The sequence below is a fragment of the Aspergillus karnatakaensis genome (genome assembly GCF_047715665.1).
Source record: "Aspergillus karnatakaensis strain CBS 102800 unplaced genomic scaffold BJY04scaffold_8, whole genome shotgun sequence".
NCBI lineage: Eukaryota > Fungi > Ascomycota > Eurotiomycetes > Eurotiales > Aspergillaceae > Aspergillus > Aspergillus karnatakaensis.
The window spans coordinates 328666-346464 of NW_027395720.1; the positions used below are offsets into that span (position 1 = coordinate 328666).

The 17799-nt window shown below is 49.8% G+C and overlaps 7 protein-coding genes across 7 annotated transcripts; 3 read left to right on the forward strand and 4 right to left on the reverse strand.

Annotated features, from left to right (window-relative positions):
• Positions 1-281: 281 nt before the first annotated feature.
• On the reverse strand, positions 282-1201 carry BJY04DRAFT_156440 (putative ubiquitin conjugating enzyme (UbcD)). Its single transcript, XM_073708971.1, has 4 exons — positions 1054-1201; positions 892-921; positions 638-770; positions 282-532 (listed from the first exon to the last, which is right to left on the reverse strand). Exons 2-4 carry the CDS (start codon positions 898-900, stop codon positions 393-395), a joined length of 282 nt encoding a protein of 93 aa, XP_073574806.1. The 5' UTR covers positions 901-921; positions 1054-1201; the 3' UTR covers positions 282-392.
• A 575-nt stretch (positions 1202-1776) lies between these two features.
• BJY04DRAFT_181092 (acyl-CoA dehydrogenase) lies at positions 1777-3994 on the reverse strand. The gene is made up of 4 exons (XM_073710161.1): positions 3533-3994; positions 2540-3455; positions 2378-2487; positions 1777-2324 (listed from the first exon to the last, which is right to left on the reverse strand). The coding sequence occupies exons 1-4, from the start codon at positions 3747-3749 to the stop codon at positions 2278-2280; spliced, it is 1290 nt and encodes a 429-aa protein (XP_073574807.1). The 5' UTR covers positions 3750-3994; the 3' UTR covers positions 1777-2277.
• On the reverse strand, positions 3995-7307 carry BJY04DRAFT_181101 (uncharacterized protein). The gene is made up of 4 exons (XM_073710162.1): positions 6704-7307; positions 5804-6629; positions 5473-5749; positions 3995-5411 (listed from the first exon to the last, which is right to left on the reverse strand). The coding sequence occupies exons 1-4, from the start codon at positions 6982-6984 to the stop codon at positions 4597-4599; spliced, it is 2199 nt and encodes a 732-aa protein (XP_073574808.1). The 5' UTR covers positions 6985-7307; the 3' UTR covers positions 3995-4596.
• A 48-nt stretch (positions 7308-7355) lies between these two features.
• On the forward strand, positions 7356-9352 carry fen1 (multifunctional nuclease RAD27). The gene is made up of 5 exons (XM_073710163.1): positions 7356-7557; positions 7624-7709; positions 7795-7799; positions 7862-8423; positions 8478-9352. Exons 1-5 carry the CDS (start codon positions 7545-7547, stop codon positions 8997-8999), a joined length of 1188 nt encoding a protein of 395 aa, XP_073574809.1. The 5' UTR covers positions 7356-7544; the 3' UTR covers positions 9000-9352.
• Positions 9353-11296: 1944 nt separating this feature from the next.
• On the forward strand, positions 11297-13399 carry BJY04DRAFT_181115 (histone H1/H5 family protein). The gene is made up of 7 exons (XM_073710164.1): positions 11297-11504; positions 11600-11625; positions 11785-11807; positions 11933-12063; positions 12209-12273; positions 12330-12500; positions 12558-13399. Exons 1-7 carry the CDS (start codon positions 11429-11431, stop codon positions 12672-12674), a joined length of 609 nt encoding a protein of 202 aa, XP_073574810.1. The 5' UTR covers positions 11297-11428; the 3' UTR covers positions 12675-13399.
• Positions 13388-14107, reverse strand: BJY04DRAFT_181117 (uncharacterized protein). The gene has a single exon (XM_073710165.1). It carries the CDS (start codon positions 13974-13976, stop codon positions 13641-13643), a length of 336 nt encoding a protein of 111 aa, XP_073574811.1. The 5' UTR covers positions 13977-14107; the 3' UTR covers positions 13388-13640.
• Positions 14108-14512: 405 nt separating this feature from the next.
• BJY04DRAFT_157030 (1-phosphatidylinositol-4-phosphate 5-kinase) lies at positions 14513-17741 on the forward strand. The gene is made up of 3 exons (XM_073708975.1): positions 14513-15905; positions 15962-16922; positions 16974-17741. The coding sequence occupies exons 1-3, from the start codon at positions 14776-14778 to the stop codon at positions 17439-17441; spliced, it is 2559 nt and encodes an 852-aa protein (XP_073574812.1). The 5' UTR covers positions 14513-14775; the 3' UTR covers positions 17442-17741.
• The last annotated feature ends 58 nt before the right edge of the window (positions 17742-17799 follow it).

A 17799-nucleotide genomic window follows, 5' to 3' on the forward strand; every position in this document is an offset into this window, starting at 1 on the left:
CCAGCGTCCTTATCCTCCTTCCTTCCCAGTCTGCACTGGCAAGCCTGTGCGACCGCATCGACAACCCTGCGACTCCAACCCAAGGGAAAAATCATCATGCTTGGGTAATCTTGTGAATCACATAACATTGTCCGACTCCATTCAGTAAAACAAAAATGCCATGAATGCATGAGTTGGTCATAATGATCGTTGGATATGACATTTCCCGCCAAAAGGAGAAACCCGAAACAAAGTAACAAGAGATTAGAAAACGCGCAAATGGTCCGCGGATAAAACAACGAAGAGATCTACGATCACGGTACGCCAGGCTTCCTATATGTTGTCACAAAGCGAGAGACGACACAGAGCGATTGAGAAGACCGAGTGCGGCCGTGGGGACTTGACGGGCGAGATCAAATAGCGTATTTGCGGGTCCATTCACGTGCGGTTGCTTCGTATCGAGGGCGGTCGGTCTTGTAGACATGGGCGATCTCGGGCACCAATGGATCATCGGGGTTGGGATCTGTGAGCATCGAGCAGATCGAGAGCAGCACTACATACAGTGTCAATAATTACGGGTACCGCAGCCTGAGCATGGGCACCGTACCTTTAGAGATTGTCAGAGCTGGGCTCCATTGATCTCGGAGGATGTCCAGACAGATGCTGCCGTTGGAGTTGATGTTGGGGTGATAAATCCGGGTGTTGAAGTTGACCTTTGGTGGCTTGAATGGGTAGTCGGTAGGGAAGTGAATCGTCAAGAAGAAAACGCCACCAGAGTATGGAGAGTCACCCTGTCGAGAGCATATTAGCGATGGGTTCACAGCGGGTAAAAAAGCATGCTCGCAGGGTCCTTTTGCCGACAAGGAAACGGACCCCGCCGCAGCCACCGTTCAGAAGAGAGGTATGACTTACAGGACCCATAATTGTCGCTTGCCAGTGAAACTACATGGTTTAGAAAATTATACGTTAGTCCTATCTTTCGATCGATAACGCCGCGGGAAAGGATCTGCGTCAGAAACGGCCCCGCCATAATTGCGACCGCCAAAACGACCAAACGTGGATTGTAAGGCATACCAAGTCTTCTCCAGCAGGGCCGGCAGAGCAGGAAGAGGGGGGATCACTGCAGCACAAGGTTTGCGTCAGTACTGATTTGCAAGTTGAGGCTGCTGAAGATAAATCTCTGGCGGGGGTACCGACGTCCCCCGCTAATGGTGGGGTGGAAGGCAGCGGCCATGACTTACCGGCCGAGGTCAGTGAGTTCCTTGTTAATTCTCTTGAGAGCCATTTTGCAGAATATGAAGAAGATAAGGGAGGGAGGAGGAAACTTGAATCAGCCGCTCGACGGTTGAAGAATGAGTGGTGTTATCAAATTAAGGCTTGTATCTGCAGAAGTCAAAGAAGTGCGGGATTAGCGACACTGGATAGTGCGAAGAGATGAGTTGAAGAGAGAGAGAGAGAGAGGGATAGGAGAACCAGGAGAGGTGAGGAGAGGAAGGAGGAGAATAGAGAGGCGAAGGAGACAAGGCAGAAGAAGCGTTGGAGGAGAATACTCACAGATTAGGATTACGCTGGAGGGGCGATGCAGGAGGGAGAGAAGGACTGGAGTGAAACGGAAGAAGGAAGAAGGCAGATTAGTACGCTATGAAGGCCTGAGGCACTCACCTCATTACCGTTCTGGTACAGCCTGTCAGCCACACCAGCCACATCATCTGCCCACCTGACACCTGCAAACTCAGCACCCTTTCGTTGTTCTGAGCAGAGCCTTGCCATATCTAGTTAACGTGTTAATATCATCATGATTATTGTATATTAATCTACTAGATTAACACATATCTTCTCGGGGCGAACCGCCTCCTTGGGCTTCGCCACCCGACAAGGCTGAGCCATCAAAAGATTCAAAATGATTTGGTAAGGCGGCAAGGTGACCATACCGGCCGGCGCCCGACATCCCACTCCCGTCAAATCGATTTCAGCCCTGACCAGATCCTGAGCATTGGGCGGTTTAGACTCTTTTAGAGCCTTATTTACCTCGGAAATGACCTGCCGGAAGGGGGTTGAAATTCATCAATACAGAGTATATTCCCGTCGCCTGAGAATGCTCGCGTGTTCACATGGTCGAATAATTCATATGGCGCAGCCCCCCTACCTACCGTATGTACGGATCTGACTTAAGAATTTGTAGCATTTCAAATCTTTTAGAGAGAAAAAAGAGAAAAGAAAAAGAAATGCTTTATGTTACAGTACATGTGCTAGTAGCTCTTAATCCCTAAGGCCATTATTTATCTCAGTATCCCTCCTTCAAACAAATGCTTGAACACCAGTGATAGCACGACCCAGTATCAATGCTATATCAAACTCAGTACTGCCTCTAGTAACGGGTAAGGAGGGCGCAGCTTACCATGAATATCGCTTTGCCCTTCATATGTTTGTACAACGAATAGGTTCGCAACATGCCGAGCAATATGGTACTCGTCGCTTGCCGCATTGCCACCGAACACTTCCTGCAGTCTGTGCAATGCAGTTAGTTGAATGTTCCAAGTGGAGCTGGGGATATACACACATCCGGGAGTTAGCAAGCGCTCGATCACAGTTCTGTCTTTTGATCAATGAGATCATTTCGGGCGTGGACTTCCCAGCATCCTTCAGTCTAGCAACCTGGGTTGCAGCCAAGGTACCATATGTAGCATCTGTCACAGCATCTGCCAGTTTCTTCTGGATTAGTTGGTACTTCGCCAGGGGGTTACCCTTGAATTGTTTCCTCTCCAGGGCATACGTCCGAGCTCGGTCAATGCAGTCTTCAAGAGCACCCATGGCGCCGAATGCAATACCCAGACGTGCACTATTTAAACAAGTGAACGGTCCAACAAGGCCCTCGACATCGGGGAACATGTTTTCCACAGGAACTGGGCAATCATCCAATTGAATCATACCCGTAATTGATGCGCGTAAAGCAGACTTGTTCTTGAGGGCCGGAGTCTCGAGCGTTCCTGGCGGACACCTGCTGCGCTCCACGGCGAACCCTCGAATCTTGCCAGTGCTTTCCAATTTGGCCCAGACAATCAAAACATCGGATATGGGAGAGTTCGTAATCCAAGTCTTGCTGCCAGAGAGCAGGTACACTCCCTTCTTTGTGGGGTGTTCGCGCGCAATTGTCTCCATTGATCCCGGGTCAGAGCCATGATTCGGCTCAGTAAGACCAAAACATCCTGCGATTCTGCCCTTCGCCAGCTCTGGAAGAAGTCGGTCCTTGAGCTCCTGCGTACCAAACTCATGAATGGCAGTCATGGCCAGCGAGCTCTGCACAGACATGCCTGATCGGTATCCCGAGTCCACGCGCTCCACTTCCTTTGTGATCAAACCAGAGGCAACTGTGCTCACGCCCGCGCAGCCGTATCCTTCAATGCTGGCGCCGAGGAGGCCAAGCTCACCCATCTCTTCCAGAATCTTTCGGTCATAATCCTCATTTCGGTATGCATCTATCATATGAGAAAACAATTTAGCAACGCTTTCAGTGAAGCTCCGACACAAGTCGCCTTATACTCAAATCACGTACCTAAAACGCGTGGCTGTAATCGCTCCTGGCAATATTGCCTTGCAGTCTCTTGAATTGCCAGCTCTTCCTCCGTGTACAGTTCCGACGCAAGGAGAGGGTCTTCCCAGTTGAACGTGGTCGCATATCCGCGAACGGTGGCAGTGCGAGACGCTGCAGGAACCTTGCTAAGCCGGCTGGCTGAACGTGTAGCGGTACGGAATAGAGACGATAGGTTCATCGTATCGAAAATGAGAAAAATTCTAAGAGTATGTCTTGAAGAGCCAATTAAGAATTAATTAAGCTGTTGTAATGTTCATCGAGGAGTTTGAGCAAGTTAAATTGCAGAAAGAGTGCGGGGAAGGGGGGGAGACTTACGCAAACCTCGGCAGCCACTCTGACGATCTATGAGCGACGAACAGTGAGAGCTTGGAATGGATATATGGTGGTATTGATATCAGGGTACGACTCTTATTCGAGTCGGCTTATATGCTTCAGGGATGCCGAATCCCGCGGAGTGTCTCCTGGATTCTAGTTATCCGCGGAGGTGCGGGTAGGTATGGGCCCAACAACCGGGTATCGGTATTCGAAGCCGCAGTTTTCTCCATTTACTCCAACTTTGAGAACTCTGATAATAATACCTCTTCTTATTGCGGTGGCTACAAGCTCCCGAAGAAAGCCAAGCGGGATCGAACAGTCAAACTCCTAGGGTATGGCGTTATATTAGATATAAACTATAAAACGACAACAATTCGTAGCAACAACCTGTTGATGGAACTGGGATATACTACGTATTGCGTTAACTACACGACCTCTCAGAGAGCCACCCGAGCTTGATCACGTCAGTCACGCCGTCAGACGGAATTGATGGTACTCGCTTTCGGAGCGTCTCAATCCTCGCTCATCTCTCCCCCAAGGATTGTCAGAGTTTGATAATCAGGCGGTAGATATAACGCAGGGTTGATGATTAACAAGCTCTTGAGCATATTATCCCACTCGGGAGGGCATTGGAATGCATTAGAACGAGTCTTTCAGGCTGCACTTCCTACTTCTAGGAACCCGCACGATATAGGGGTGGGCGTCACGAATCATGCGGGCATTTGGGATTGAAGGAAGTCGAACACGCCGGTAGGAAAGTATTCTTCATCAAACCCCCAAAGATCCGCCATCATAGGGTCGACTGAGCCTTCAGAGAGGCCATTCTGGTGTTTCACATCCGGTTCGAACCCATTCCCTCGCTCGGCGGATAAGGGAGCAACACCGATTAGTGGAGGTGGGTGGTTCAGTATGGTATCACGCTCGCCTAAGGGTTGAGCCCCAGGAATTACTACGGGTTTGAACATCGAAGAACTGTCATGAGAGCTTTGCCCAACGGCTTGCTGAGTCCCACAAGTTCTCTTCTCCCATTCCTCAAGCCCCGTGAGCATTTTCTTCAAGCCACGGGATATGTGGTGGCTAAGGTGACGCTCACTAGCTCGCTTGCTGCAAGACACCATCAGCTCAATGATTCGACCGACCAGAGCACGCACATAAGAGACGTCGATATGTAGACCAGCCGATGCGATTGAGTTTGGCTGAGTTTGGTTACTAGGAACGGTGCTAGAACAGCCTTTGGCGGCGATCTTCAAAAGGAAGACAGCGGCAAACGTGATCATGCTGTGGAGATACAGTGGAACGCCAACCAAAGCTCGTTGGATATCTGGCTCGTCTAAGACCACCATGAGCGTTCCAGTTGCAGATTCGATGGCCAGATTTGCGCGCCTTTTTCGTTCAGCGGACATGGGGCGCGTCGAATTCGAGGAATGATAAGTTCGTAGTGCGATCGAGTTCAGCTGTAAGCGGCAGAAATTATAGTGTAGGTATACAGCTTTGTAAGGGTAGGCACCGACATACCGACTTCCGGCTACATTTATGAGGTATTAGTAAGAGGAATACTTGGGGCACGTTGGTGATAGCTGCCATACCCAAGCGCGGTAGCCATGCGGCTCTCCATTCCCCAAGATTAGTATCAAATTCGTCGATTTTAGAGAGTTCACTCTCAGGAACCTCCAGATCAACATCGGGGCCAAAGGCGTGGTAAATCCTGGTTAGTATGATGAACAAATCAACCTGACTGTGTAGGCGGAGATCCGACTGCGACACTGACGGAGAAAGTATAAAGGTGTGGTGATTAGTGATGCTGTGGTCTTCGTGGATTATGGGTGGACGCCCGTAGGCAATCGAGAAGTGGTGTTCAAGAGTCTGAGTAAGTCAGGGCTAGATATAATGTTTCAAGAAAGGGTCGCATATGCTTACGTAGAGAAGATACCATAGTCTAGCCTGTTCCTTATGCTCTGGAGAGCCCAGAGTAGCCTTCCGGTAGGCTTGATGGAGATTGCGCTCTGTTGCAATGCGTACTGCATAGCCTGATAGCTTCCAACTCACATCTGCAAGCCAGAATGCCCCTATACACAGTGCTCGCAGATCATCTAAGGTATGGTGCCGGTCTAACATTGACTCGGAAGCCAACTTCGCAAATTCGGTATAGCATGTATCAAATGTCCGTTCCTTATCAGGTAAATGGAGCGCCGTCACGGCGAACACGGCGGCAGAGAGCATGGAAGATGAGTTTCGCAGGGATGTGAGGTCCTTGTGTACTAGCAATATCCCATCCCATAGATAACGGTTGAGAACACGGTCAAAGTGATCAAATAATTCCTCCGCTTCTTGAAGCTCTATTGCTCCACGTGAGACAAAATCCGTCACGAGGTCATGCGCATGTTGTCGCTCTGGAGAAGTAGCTCTAATATCACTCAACTGGGTTACTTCATACAGACTGCCCATCGGGGCTGTGACAAGAGATGTTGCGCCATTCTCTTCCCGATCGATAACATATTGTTGCTGTTGCTGGAGGGTCGTGGGGGATCGCTGAATGCCATGATGCCCTGTGATATCAGGTAACGTAGTTTTATCGATGCTCCGACTCGGAGGCGAATCTTCGATCGATACAGTGGATGCTTTGCGGCCCCTCTTTCTGGGTGGTGGCTCTACTGATTTCCCAAAGGCCTGATAGTACGACAACTCTGGTAATTGAGCTTTTCGAAGCAAATCGGCCATAGCGAGTTCAATGGTCGATTTCCATCTGCAGTGTAACAAGAGCATCAGTCAGTAAGATCGTTCTTCTTGCAGGGTGCATTGATGCGGGGCAGCCATTACTCTGCTTCATCATCCAGCAATGTCTGGAGACTTTTGTTGACTACGCAATCCAGGCCCATTCGGCGGCACCGAGTGCAGACCGTCTCCCCTGCATTCATATCACATCGTACTTTATGTCGTTTGCACTCGGTGCATGCACGTATCCTTCGCGATATTTTTGGGACATGAAATGGGCTCTGTCGTGAGTCATTCTCTGAGACGGAATGTGGGAGGGCGCCCTGAGGGGACGAACCCGAGGACGCCTCGCCATTGGCTTCAAAGTGAGGGCGACTCCGTTTCATGGTGCGGCTACCGTTACCATTGTATCAAACGGAGCATTGAAGTCTGTGTCCGCCGTCTTTTGTTTTCCTTTCTGCTAGATTCTCGGCTGCGACCACAGTGGCCGACGAGGAGGGGAGACGACTTGGGGTCGGCTGGTGGGTTGGGGGAGGACCCGCCAGGAAAGCTACTCTGGAGTCGGCTGACAACAACCGATCCGGCCAAGTGAGAGTAACCGGGCACTTTGACACGATTCGTAGGCGCACCCAATAGATATGCCGGGCTATCATAGGTGGGATGAAGCATGCAGACTCAATCCTAGTCGAATCTCAGCAAGCACGAATGCTGGCTCGAGCGTCCCGATGCGCCCAGGCCTATGGAAACTCGGGGAAATGCCCGCAGCGGCGTGGGGGTGTTTTTTCACGTGACTCTGTGCTTAAGCTCCCTGCCGCTAGTCTTGATTTAGATTTAATGATCCCGGTGGGCGCGTAACTTAACGCGAACGCGACCTTCTTGTCTAGATGCTCAAATCGTGACCTCGTTCTTTGCTCTTTCTTCCGGATTATCGACAGGGGTTCTCAAGATGGGTATCAAACGTGAGTATATATTTTCGTCGTTGAGAGTAAACTAGACATGGTGTTTCCCATGCTAATTGTTTCCAGACCTCTATCAAGTGATCGCAGAAAATGCACCCGATGCCATCAAGGCAGGTGATATCAAGAATCATTTCGGTCGCAAGGTTGCCATTGTGCGTTGCAATATCCCGCAATCTCTTCCTGTGCAGGTTACTCGCTCAAAGTACCTCACCACTAACATGGCCTATTCGTATACAGGATGCGTGCGTCATTGCCTCGTCGGCGGAAACCGCAAAATAGAGCGCCACGGACTGATGGTTTATAGATCTATGAGTATCTACAGTTTTCTTATTGCTGTCCGATCCGAAGGACAACAACTCATGAGCGACACCGGCGAGACGACTTCACACCTCATGGGCATGTTCTACCGGACACTGCGCATGGTCGACAATGGTATCAAACCTCTATATGTCTTTGACGGAGCTCCGCCGAAGCTGAAGTCAGGCGAACTCGCCAAACGAAGTGCGCGGAAACATGAAGCTACGGAGGCACACGAAGAAGCGAAGGAGACCGGTACAGCAGAAGATGTTGAGAAGTTCTCGCGGCGCACGGTGCGGGTAACGAGGGAGCATAATGCGGAATGTAAAAAACTCCTCAAGCTAATGGGCATCCCATACATTGATGCACCGACTGAAGCGGAGGCGCAATGTGCCGTATTAGCACGCGCAGGAAAAGTCTATGCCGCAGCCTCCGAGGATATGGATACACTGTGCTTCGAGTCGCCCATCCTGCTGAGGCATCTTACTTTCAGTGAGCAAAGGAAAGAGCCTATTCAGGAGATTCACTTGAACCGCGCACTGGAGGGCTTGAACATGGATCGGAACCAGGTAATACCTCTCTCGGCAAATAACTCTGCTCCCTCTGACATTCGTGTGGCATAGTTTATTGATATGTGCATCCTACTTGGATGCGATTACCTCGAACCCATCCCTAAGGTCGGACCAAACACGGCGCTGAAGCTAATTCGTGAGCATGGTAGCTTAGAGAAGGTGGTTGAGTCTATTGAGAACGACCCCAAGGGAAAATACGTCATGCCGGAATCCTGGCCCTATCAGGATGCCAGAGAGCTTTTTATCAATCCCGATGTCCGAGACGCCAACGACCCTGAATGTGATTTCAAATGGGATGCCCCTGATATTGAAGGCCTGATTGACTTCTTGGTGAAAGATAAGGGATTCAACGAAGATCGCGTGCGCAACGGCGCAGCTCGACTGCAGAAGAACCTGAAAACTGCGCAGCAGTCGCGTCTAGAGGGTTTCTTTAAGCCAGTCGCGAAAACAGATGCCGAGAAGGCAAGCCTGAAGCGCAAGCACGAAGAGAAACTTCAGGAGCAGAAGAAGAAAAAGAAGGAAGACGCGAAGGCGAAGAAGGAAGCCAAAGCGCGACCCCGTGCTGCTGCATAAAAGTCGGCCGCATGCATCCTACGTGTCTAGAGACAAAAGGCACATAGCGACACGGTTTCATGGGGCGTTCTTCGGCGCTTGTGGGAATCTTGCTTCTTGTCATACGTATCTATATATTAGCTTTGCATAACCAAGATCTTCTGGTGGCATTTCCGGCCTTGGTAGTGAAATCCCCATTCTCAATGATATTCTCACAAGATGTTTTGAGCCCAACTCCTGGGGCTTCCCTACCAACCACTCTGTGTCTTGGTATATGTGTGGCTCTGTTTGTGATGTCGTCGTATGTGGAACTGAAAGTTTACAAGGACATACTCTAACAGGCTCTATCAAACTAGGTAGATTATTAGAATGAGAAGATTTGGTAAAATGGTTGTTGATCATTGATAAGTAATAACAATTATCGTGATAATCTCGCATCGTGAGAATTAGTTCCATACATATACCTTCATTATATGCTTATCCTGGTGCTGCTAGTAGCGTCAGTGGGCCCTAGACATTGGTGTAACTTGGTGCTGCTGGTAGGTAGACGTACTTATAGGTGGGATTTGGCCAGTATTGTCTCCTCTTGTACTTACCACAAATCCAAGACCTCTATGAGACTGATTTAAAAAAGGTGACGCGGCGGGAAATTGAGGAAGGAGATATATATTATGGTTGATGGGTATAGTGTCATTTGCCCTGTAGAACAACCCAAAGGTATCAGGTATAGGCTTAGAACCATCATCATCATCATCATGCCTAAGCCAGACAGATTTACTCATGTAGTCCCTGTCATGATCATTCAACGCAAAGGTATTACAATGTATCTCAAGCGACCAGAGTGCAGAATGCAAGTCATATTGAAAGCTGGAGCAGAGCCAAGCATTCCGAAACTGGAGCAAGCTGTTTGCGGCTACGGATGCTAACGAACCACGGTCAATACTTCATATTGCAGGCGCTAGCCGGAGAAACCCAATCGTTGCTTTGATCTCCTCGTGTTCCTTTGTTCCCGACTTCCTATATGCGCCCTTGGAGGTGATCCGGAGTAGCGTTGTCATCCTGAGGTCCTCCTTGTTCTTTCCCCCAGGCGCCAAAGCACTCGGCCCGTTTGCCTACTTGCAAAGAACAAATTTTGCCACACAACTGTTTCATGCTGCAATTAGGCGCGAGATTGGACCTTGAGAAGCTTTAGAATTTGTTACCTATGATACCGAAGCTCGCAGCCTGCGCGACGAAAGAGGCCTCGGCATCAGTACCTATGAGGGAGTATGGGGCGCGTACTTCGCGATCTCTGTCAAAAATGCTCGACAGCCAACTGTGCAAATCCCCAACCCATGGCTTATTTAGTTCTAGATCTCGCAGACGAGGATTTGAACGAGCCATGCCCAGTATTTGAGGCTCCGGACGATAGTGAATGACCCAGAATCACCGACATACATCATCCTCCTCGTGACCTGGCGCCCACGAGGACCCCCTTCCATCTCCGCAGTACCTGAGCCAACATCTAGATTTCGCCAGCTGATGGCGCTGCAATGCAAGGGGATAAAACTGTACCTAGCTTGATGTCTCTTACCGCTGCTTGTTTCAGGACCACTGCGCAGCATGTCAGGAGGCCATGAGCTTGATTGAACAGCAGAGGCACTTGGTTGCATCATTGACTGTGGGTTAAGACTCCCGCGTGATTGTTGAACTTATAGCCACCAATACATAAGCTATGCACGGGCGTAACAAACAAGAAATCAAGATGAGCTACTGTGCGAACATCGCGAGGATCCCAGGTGGCTGTTGGTTGCGCTGAGCGGAAGTTGCTTAGAGAGAATCAAATGCGATGTTTTGACCGAAGAGCGCAAACGAGAGAACGCGTCGGCTGATTAGTGCTCGAATGGCGCTGCTGGAATGCTCAGCGATCACTGATATATCCAAGATATCTTACAGGGAAAAGGACCTTCGAGAAAAGAAGCGGATAGCAGTCAGGATGAAAGACGCGTAGAAAGGGAGTTGGGATCAGTGCGCGAAGAGTTGGGTGGGAAAGCAGTATCTACTGGGTCAAGAGGAAGAGGAGTAACAACCTTGGATGGGGATTTACCACACAAGCACAAGGGTCTAAAATTCTAGAAAAAATATCTCGGTAATCTAGAACTACCAATCAGGCGACGGACAAAAACACAAATAAAGCAGAAGGGGAAAGCGACGAGAGAAAAAAGAAGGGAGGGCGAGGGTCCTTGACGTGTTTTTCTGCTTGCGAGTGATCCTGTGTCAACACCGGCTGCCCTATATAAAGCGCGCATGCCCCGCGGCCCTCCCTCCCCTTCCCTCTCGACTCTTTTCTGCTTTCCACCACCTCTCCTCCACCACTTGTTTATCACCTGCTGTTGATCTCTTGATCTTCTATAACTCTTGATCTTCTTTCGATCTTCTATTCATCTTCTAAAGACCCTCACCACTTCAGCATGCCTCCCAAGAAAGCTACCTCCACCACGGCCAAGAAGGCTACCGGTGCTGCCTCAACCCACGTCTCCTACAGGGGTATGTTTCCACTGATCTTTCATCACAACCACATCGCGTCATGATGAAATTTTTATATCCCTGGTCGCGAATTGATGCTGATTCTAATGATATAGATATGATCAAGGATGCTATCCTGAATGTGAGTTGATCACCGTTGTTGTTAGCCGACCTTGGATGACGCCGCCCGGCGGGAGGAACCCCCGACCGTGACACGTCTCTTCCAAGTCGATCATCCCAACATCACGTCGGGTTTGATCATTTTCATCGTTTTCTTGATCGCTAATATCTTTTTCTTCAGCTGAAAGAGCGAAATGGTAGCAGGTGCGTTGTTCTGGTGATCCTCATCGCCATAAATCAACCCCGGTCATTGACGAAGTGGCTACCTCGCCGCCGCAATTCTTCTTGACCTTGTCGCATCTCGAAACTAACTTTTGAAACCATTATAGCCGCCAATCCATTAAAAAATACGTCAAGGCCAACAACAAGCTTGCTCCCGCTTCCCCTAATGCCTTTGATAGCCAGTTCAACAAGGCGATCAAGGTTGGTGTCGAGAAGGGTGATTTCATTCAGCCCAAGGGTAAGTCTCCATTGTCGCGCTCCTCTCAACCACCACTTCCTCGCATCGCTTCGTCTTTGTTCCCTTTTCGAAGCTCTTCGCCTCCAACTCTATGCTCGCGTTGTCTATTTTTACCACGCACGATACTGACGCGTCTCAACTTCAGGCCCATCAGGTCCCGTAAAACTTGCCAAGAAGGAGAAGGACGCTGCTGCTAAGCCCGTTGCAAAGGTAAGCCAGTCTACTGCATATACATTGTAGCCTAGATTTTGCTGACTCCGTCTTAGAAGCCTGCTGCTGCCACCAAGACTGCGGCCCCCAAGAAGACTGCCACCAAGAAGGCCGACAAGGCTGAGAAGGCCGAGAAGCCCAAGACCAAGAAGTCAACTGCCGGCGTTAAGAAGCCCGTCGGCCGACCGAAGGCCAACACTGCTAAGCCTCGCAAGGCCAGCACAGCTGTAAGTCGCCCTGAGTGATACTCCACTCTAGGTTCGCGACACTAATTCTCGGAGAAGGCACCGGCTGTTGTTGACAAGCCCAAGGTTGTGAGCGTAACCAAATCCGGTCGCAAAACCACGACAGCAGCAAAGCCTGCCGCAAAGGTTACCAAGAGGACCGCTAAGAAGGCGTAAACATGACCATATTTTTGGAGATTGTTTCAAGCGACCTCTTGATGTTTGTGTTTTGTCTTTCATGTGATGTGCATTGGGATATCTCTTAGGCTGTGGCTCACTTTCCTTCGGATGTATTTTCTTCTGCTTGTCTTTTCTTTCGTGTGTCTGGGATATGGTTGCTTGTTGTCTCTTATTGCTATGTTGGTTGGGCTGGCGTTCGCGATGGATTTGAATAGGGTTTACTTTGCGGTGATCTCCCTTGGTTTATGGGGTTTAGGACTGGATTTATCACTGAGTCTAGGTCCAATTTCAATTATACCGTGCTTCCTGTGGTGCTCTCAGTAGCAATGGCCTCCTGTATTTGTGTTTTGATTCAACGGCAGCCGGGGTGGTGTGCATTTCGTGGGCGCCCGCTCCGCAATAATGGCAGCTATTTAACTCCACCTCACAATTCGAGTGTGATGATCCCATTATCCCAGTGGGTTAGGGCGCTGGTTGATAACTGTATGGTATGCACCGGTTAGTTTACAGTACCTAGTTGTTCATTCGGCGGCGGGGTGCATGACGAGGGAAACAGTGACCAGTATGGGTGAAAATATACTACCACAACCCGGCAGTCGAAAAAGAGACACCTTTGTTATTGTTGTGCCTATTACTACTACGCTTTGGAGTCCCATATTTAAGACATGGCGTCTGTATTCCTTTCCCTAGCATCTCAAAAATCCAGAATGGGTACGCTTTGGATCTAGGTACTGTTCTGTGTCGGCTGCAGAACATGGATGAAGCTGATTAGGGTTGAAGGCATAAAGTTGTGCATCGGAGCCGAGATTGATCCGGACTTAATACAGACAATAATGCTTCGATCTTAATCTCACCTGCGACCTGAGGGCATCGTCCTATCCTCTCCCCTTCGAGAACGAGGTACAACATGGATGCCGACACAACATTCTCCAAAGTCTGTTTATACAAGAAAATGGATATTGCTTAACGAACCTTGCGCTTGGCTGAAGAACGAAAATATTGACAGCCACATCCTGAAAGTCGAGTCCATCCTAAATGTAATTGGGGCAAGGATCGGCTGGAGAGGCTGTTTCTAAATATACATAAGGGTACGGAGTAGTATATTGGACGGCATGAACAGGGCTCGAAATTGAACACAATCAGAATAATAGTTATAGAGTAGACCCTTGTCAGTGTCAGAGTGAACCACGTCGACCATCTGTCTAAAAGACGACGATGGGCTGTCACTGCTCCTCTCCTCCATAAGAGACCTACTACTACTGGGTGGAGTTGGCCCCGTTTCCCCCCTGCCTTGCTCATGGAAATCCCCGGCCACCACTTTGACTTGGACTAGGCAGTAACAATAATATACCTTCCTGACGCCCCTGAGCAAACATTAAGGAGAAGGGGTTTATTAGTTATTAATTTGAAAGTCAAACTGCATCTTAAGATTATTATTGCTGCAAAAGATAGGCAAGATCCATAGAAACAATGGTAGTTACTCCCGGCTGCCTCCAACTCAAACGGTTTATATGACGCGCTGGGCTGGTTGCTAGCCTGAGGCCTTTTGCTGGGCTTCTTCCATCATCCATCCATAACGATTCTGCTTCTCGCGATCTTCCTCCCTCCCTCCTTCGACGTCAATTTAACCCATCTTGTTTCTCCCTCTCCCTCGTTTGGATAGCCCACCTATTCCCCTCCCGTCTTTTTCAATCCTCTACCTCTTTTCACTTAACGTTTGTCTTTCTCCCTCCGCCAGACCCGCCTTCCTCTTCTCTCATCCACGAACACGTTGTCGGGAGTGCTGTACTCCGACCTGTTGACCTTCACCTTTACCTCTGCCACCAGAACATGATAATCGACCTCTAAACCGATCGCTGCGGCTGGCCGCTTTATTTGATTTGGAAGGTGCTGTTCTGTTTCTAGCCCGTAACGCCTATTGGTCGCACTCCACCCCGTCCTTGCAGCGTTATCTGTCGACCACGGCTCAATAATCGAGAACATCTGACGGGCTCCTTGACTGCACCCCTCTCTCACAGACTCTCTGCACTTCGGCCCTTTCGCTGCCCTCCTCAGCCTTCCTGCGTCGAGTCAACCCCACGGCGCCAAGCTCGTGATTATGCCATCATTTTCAAACGAATACCCTTCTCAAACGGCCACCGTTACTGCTACACATCCCCGCTCATTCGGCCCGTCTCAGGAAAGAACGCACGACAAGAACTCGGTAGGAAATACCTTTTTGTGGACGAATTGGCCCAATGGGGACTCCAGTCATCTCGACGCCCACTCAACCGATCGCCATCTTCCGAACGGTAGCACCTATTCATTAACGGGTCCTCGATCTAGCGCTAGCTCTTACAATCGAGAGTTCTTGCAATCAAAGGATGGAAGCTTGCACTCATTAGGGAATGGGTCTGCTCGCGAACCGAAGGAGGGAAGACCAACGTCTATCACAATGGACCGCGAGGTTGCTCGCAAGTCCTCCGATACAGGGGTTGGGTCTGCGACGGCGTCCATTGCGAGCCAGCATCTCAACGGATCCACAATTAGCCACCGATCGCTCAATGGGAGAAACATAGTGAATGGGGATTATTCGCGACCGTCAGTCGATGAGCTGGTCCGTGCGGACACGACCGGTAATCCGTCAACAGCACGATTGTCCACATCTCTTCCTGATAGCAGTGGGCGTTTCTCTCCGGACCCTGATCGATTATCTACCACCCAGAATGGGAACTTTCGGCACTCATCTCCGCCAGTTTCGGCCGGGGTCAACCGAAGCAACACGCAAGATTCGGCGAACTCTAGCCTTCGACAAAGACATACGCTGCAAGTTCCGCGCACCACAAGTGGTCGCCGAAGTAGTCGAGATCAGCCGGACGATATTGCCGATAGCAGCGGTCGCTTATCCCCTACCGCTGCTATCCGACGCCCATCTCTTGGTCTGGCTCGCCGGACCACTAGGACGAACCAGTCGGATATTGTTGTGGACGATACGAACCCGGAAGAAGATGCAGCCCGATGGGCAGAAGCCATCAAGCAAAGGAGAGCCTCAAGGAGAAAACGCCGGGACGAGGATGACGATGACCGGGTTGTCGTAGGAACGAAAGTGGATCACAACCATGTCAACTGGGTTACGTCCTACAATATGCTCACTGGAATTCGATTCACCGTGTCGAGGATCAACGCGAAGATGGATAGAGAACTGACACCTGCCGACTTCGAAGCGCAGCATAAGTTCTCCTTCGACATGTAAGCTCGATCTCGGGTATCCCTTATTAAGAACATTGCTAATCCTTTGTATACAGAACTGGGAATGAACTTACACCTTCTGCTAAATACGATTTCAAGTTCAAGGATTATGCGCCTTGGGTTTTCCGTCATTTACGAGCAAAATTCCGACTCGATCCGGCCGACTACCTGATGTCACTCACAAGCAAGTATATACTCTCCGAGCTGGGTTCCCCTGGGAAAAGCGGCAGCTTCTTCTACTTTTCAAGAGATTATAAGTATATCATTAAGACCATTCACCATGCCGAACACAAACTACTCCGGAAGATTCTTCCCGAATACTATAAGCATGTGGAGCAAAACCCGAACACCTTGATCTCCCAATTCTACGGTCTCCACCGAGTGAAAATGGCCTATGGCCGCAAGATTCACTTTGTTGTCATGAACAATCTCTTTCCGCCGCACCGTGACATTCATTCCACATTCGACCTGAAAGGGTCTATGATTGGTCGCGAGGTGAGCGAGGATTATATCAAAGACCACCCACGGTCGACCATGAAGGATCTCAATTGGCTTCGAAGGAATCGACAACTAGAGTGTGGCCCGGCCAAGCGCGAATTTTTCCTCGCTCAGCTCAAGCGTGATGTGGATTTGTTGAAACGGCTAAAAATCATGGACTATTCGCTCCTAGTGGGCATTCATGACTTAGAGAAAGGCAATGAGGAAAAGCTTCGTGACAAGACTCTGCAGGTGTTCCAGCCTGGAGGCGATCGTGAGGAGGAAGTCAACCCGAACATGTTGATGCGCACTCCCTCCAAGTTGGAGAACGACCGCAAGGCCCGCGAACTTCGTATGCTCATTCAGAAGGAGCGCCCTGTACCCCTTGACAAGGCGACGGCAAAAATGCCTGATGAGATTCTTGATGAACGGAAACACCATGTATTTTACTCCGACGATGGAGGATTTCGGGCGACTCACGAGAACGGTCAGCCTGGTCAGGAGATTTACTATCTTGGGATTATTGACTGCTTGACACACGTACGTCCGCCTCTTTGGAGCTACAATCGAACTTACTAACCGATTCCATAGTATGGCACGGTGAAACGGGTGGAGAACTTTTTCAAAGGTCTTACCAACGAGCGGTCCCAGATATCGCCAATTCCTCCCGAGGGTTATGGAGACCGTTTTGTTGACTTCATCAAAAGGATAACCATGTCCAAGGAGGAGGCCCAGCGACCTCAGGAACAACACCCGGACGGCAATGCGAATTCTACTGACCTATCTCCACAGCCAGCACAAAGTGCAACTTCCACACGTACATCAGCCGTCTCAAACCAACAAGCAGATACCGGTACGCCTGGACCTAATACGTTACCGATTGTTGATGAAGCGGGCGAAGGAAGCAGTGTTGGTGGACATAGCCAACGTAGCCCACAATGTCCCTCGCCACGCCTAGACAAGGAACTGCCATTACCGCCGAATCATGGCCCTCCCAAGCTGCCTCAAAAGCAGAACAGGGCCTATCAAAATGGGCAAAACCTCTCCATCTCCGTCTAGCGACCAGGATCTGTGATGTTTCTCCTTGCCTACTGCGAATTCCCCCAACCGTTTTGATCTTCATTTTTGGCGACTTTGATGATATCCCATTTGCGATGCTTCCATCTTTCTCTACTCTTTAAGGGCCATGGGATAGCTGTACCCAGCCCACGCATGAATGCACCATCCCCATATCCCAATTTCTTGAGTGTCACTTTGATGTTCCCATGATTGATGCGAGCGACATTACTGGTTTGTTGAGCACTCTAAACCGCCACCAAATTAGGGCGGTTACTCCTTGTCGACTGGTATCATGTCGGCCTGCATCCCGATTTGGTTAATACTCCTGGACGGGGTCTCTCTGAAGATTCTCCTCATT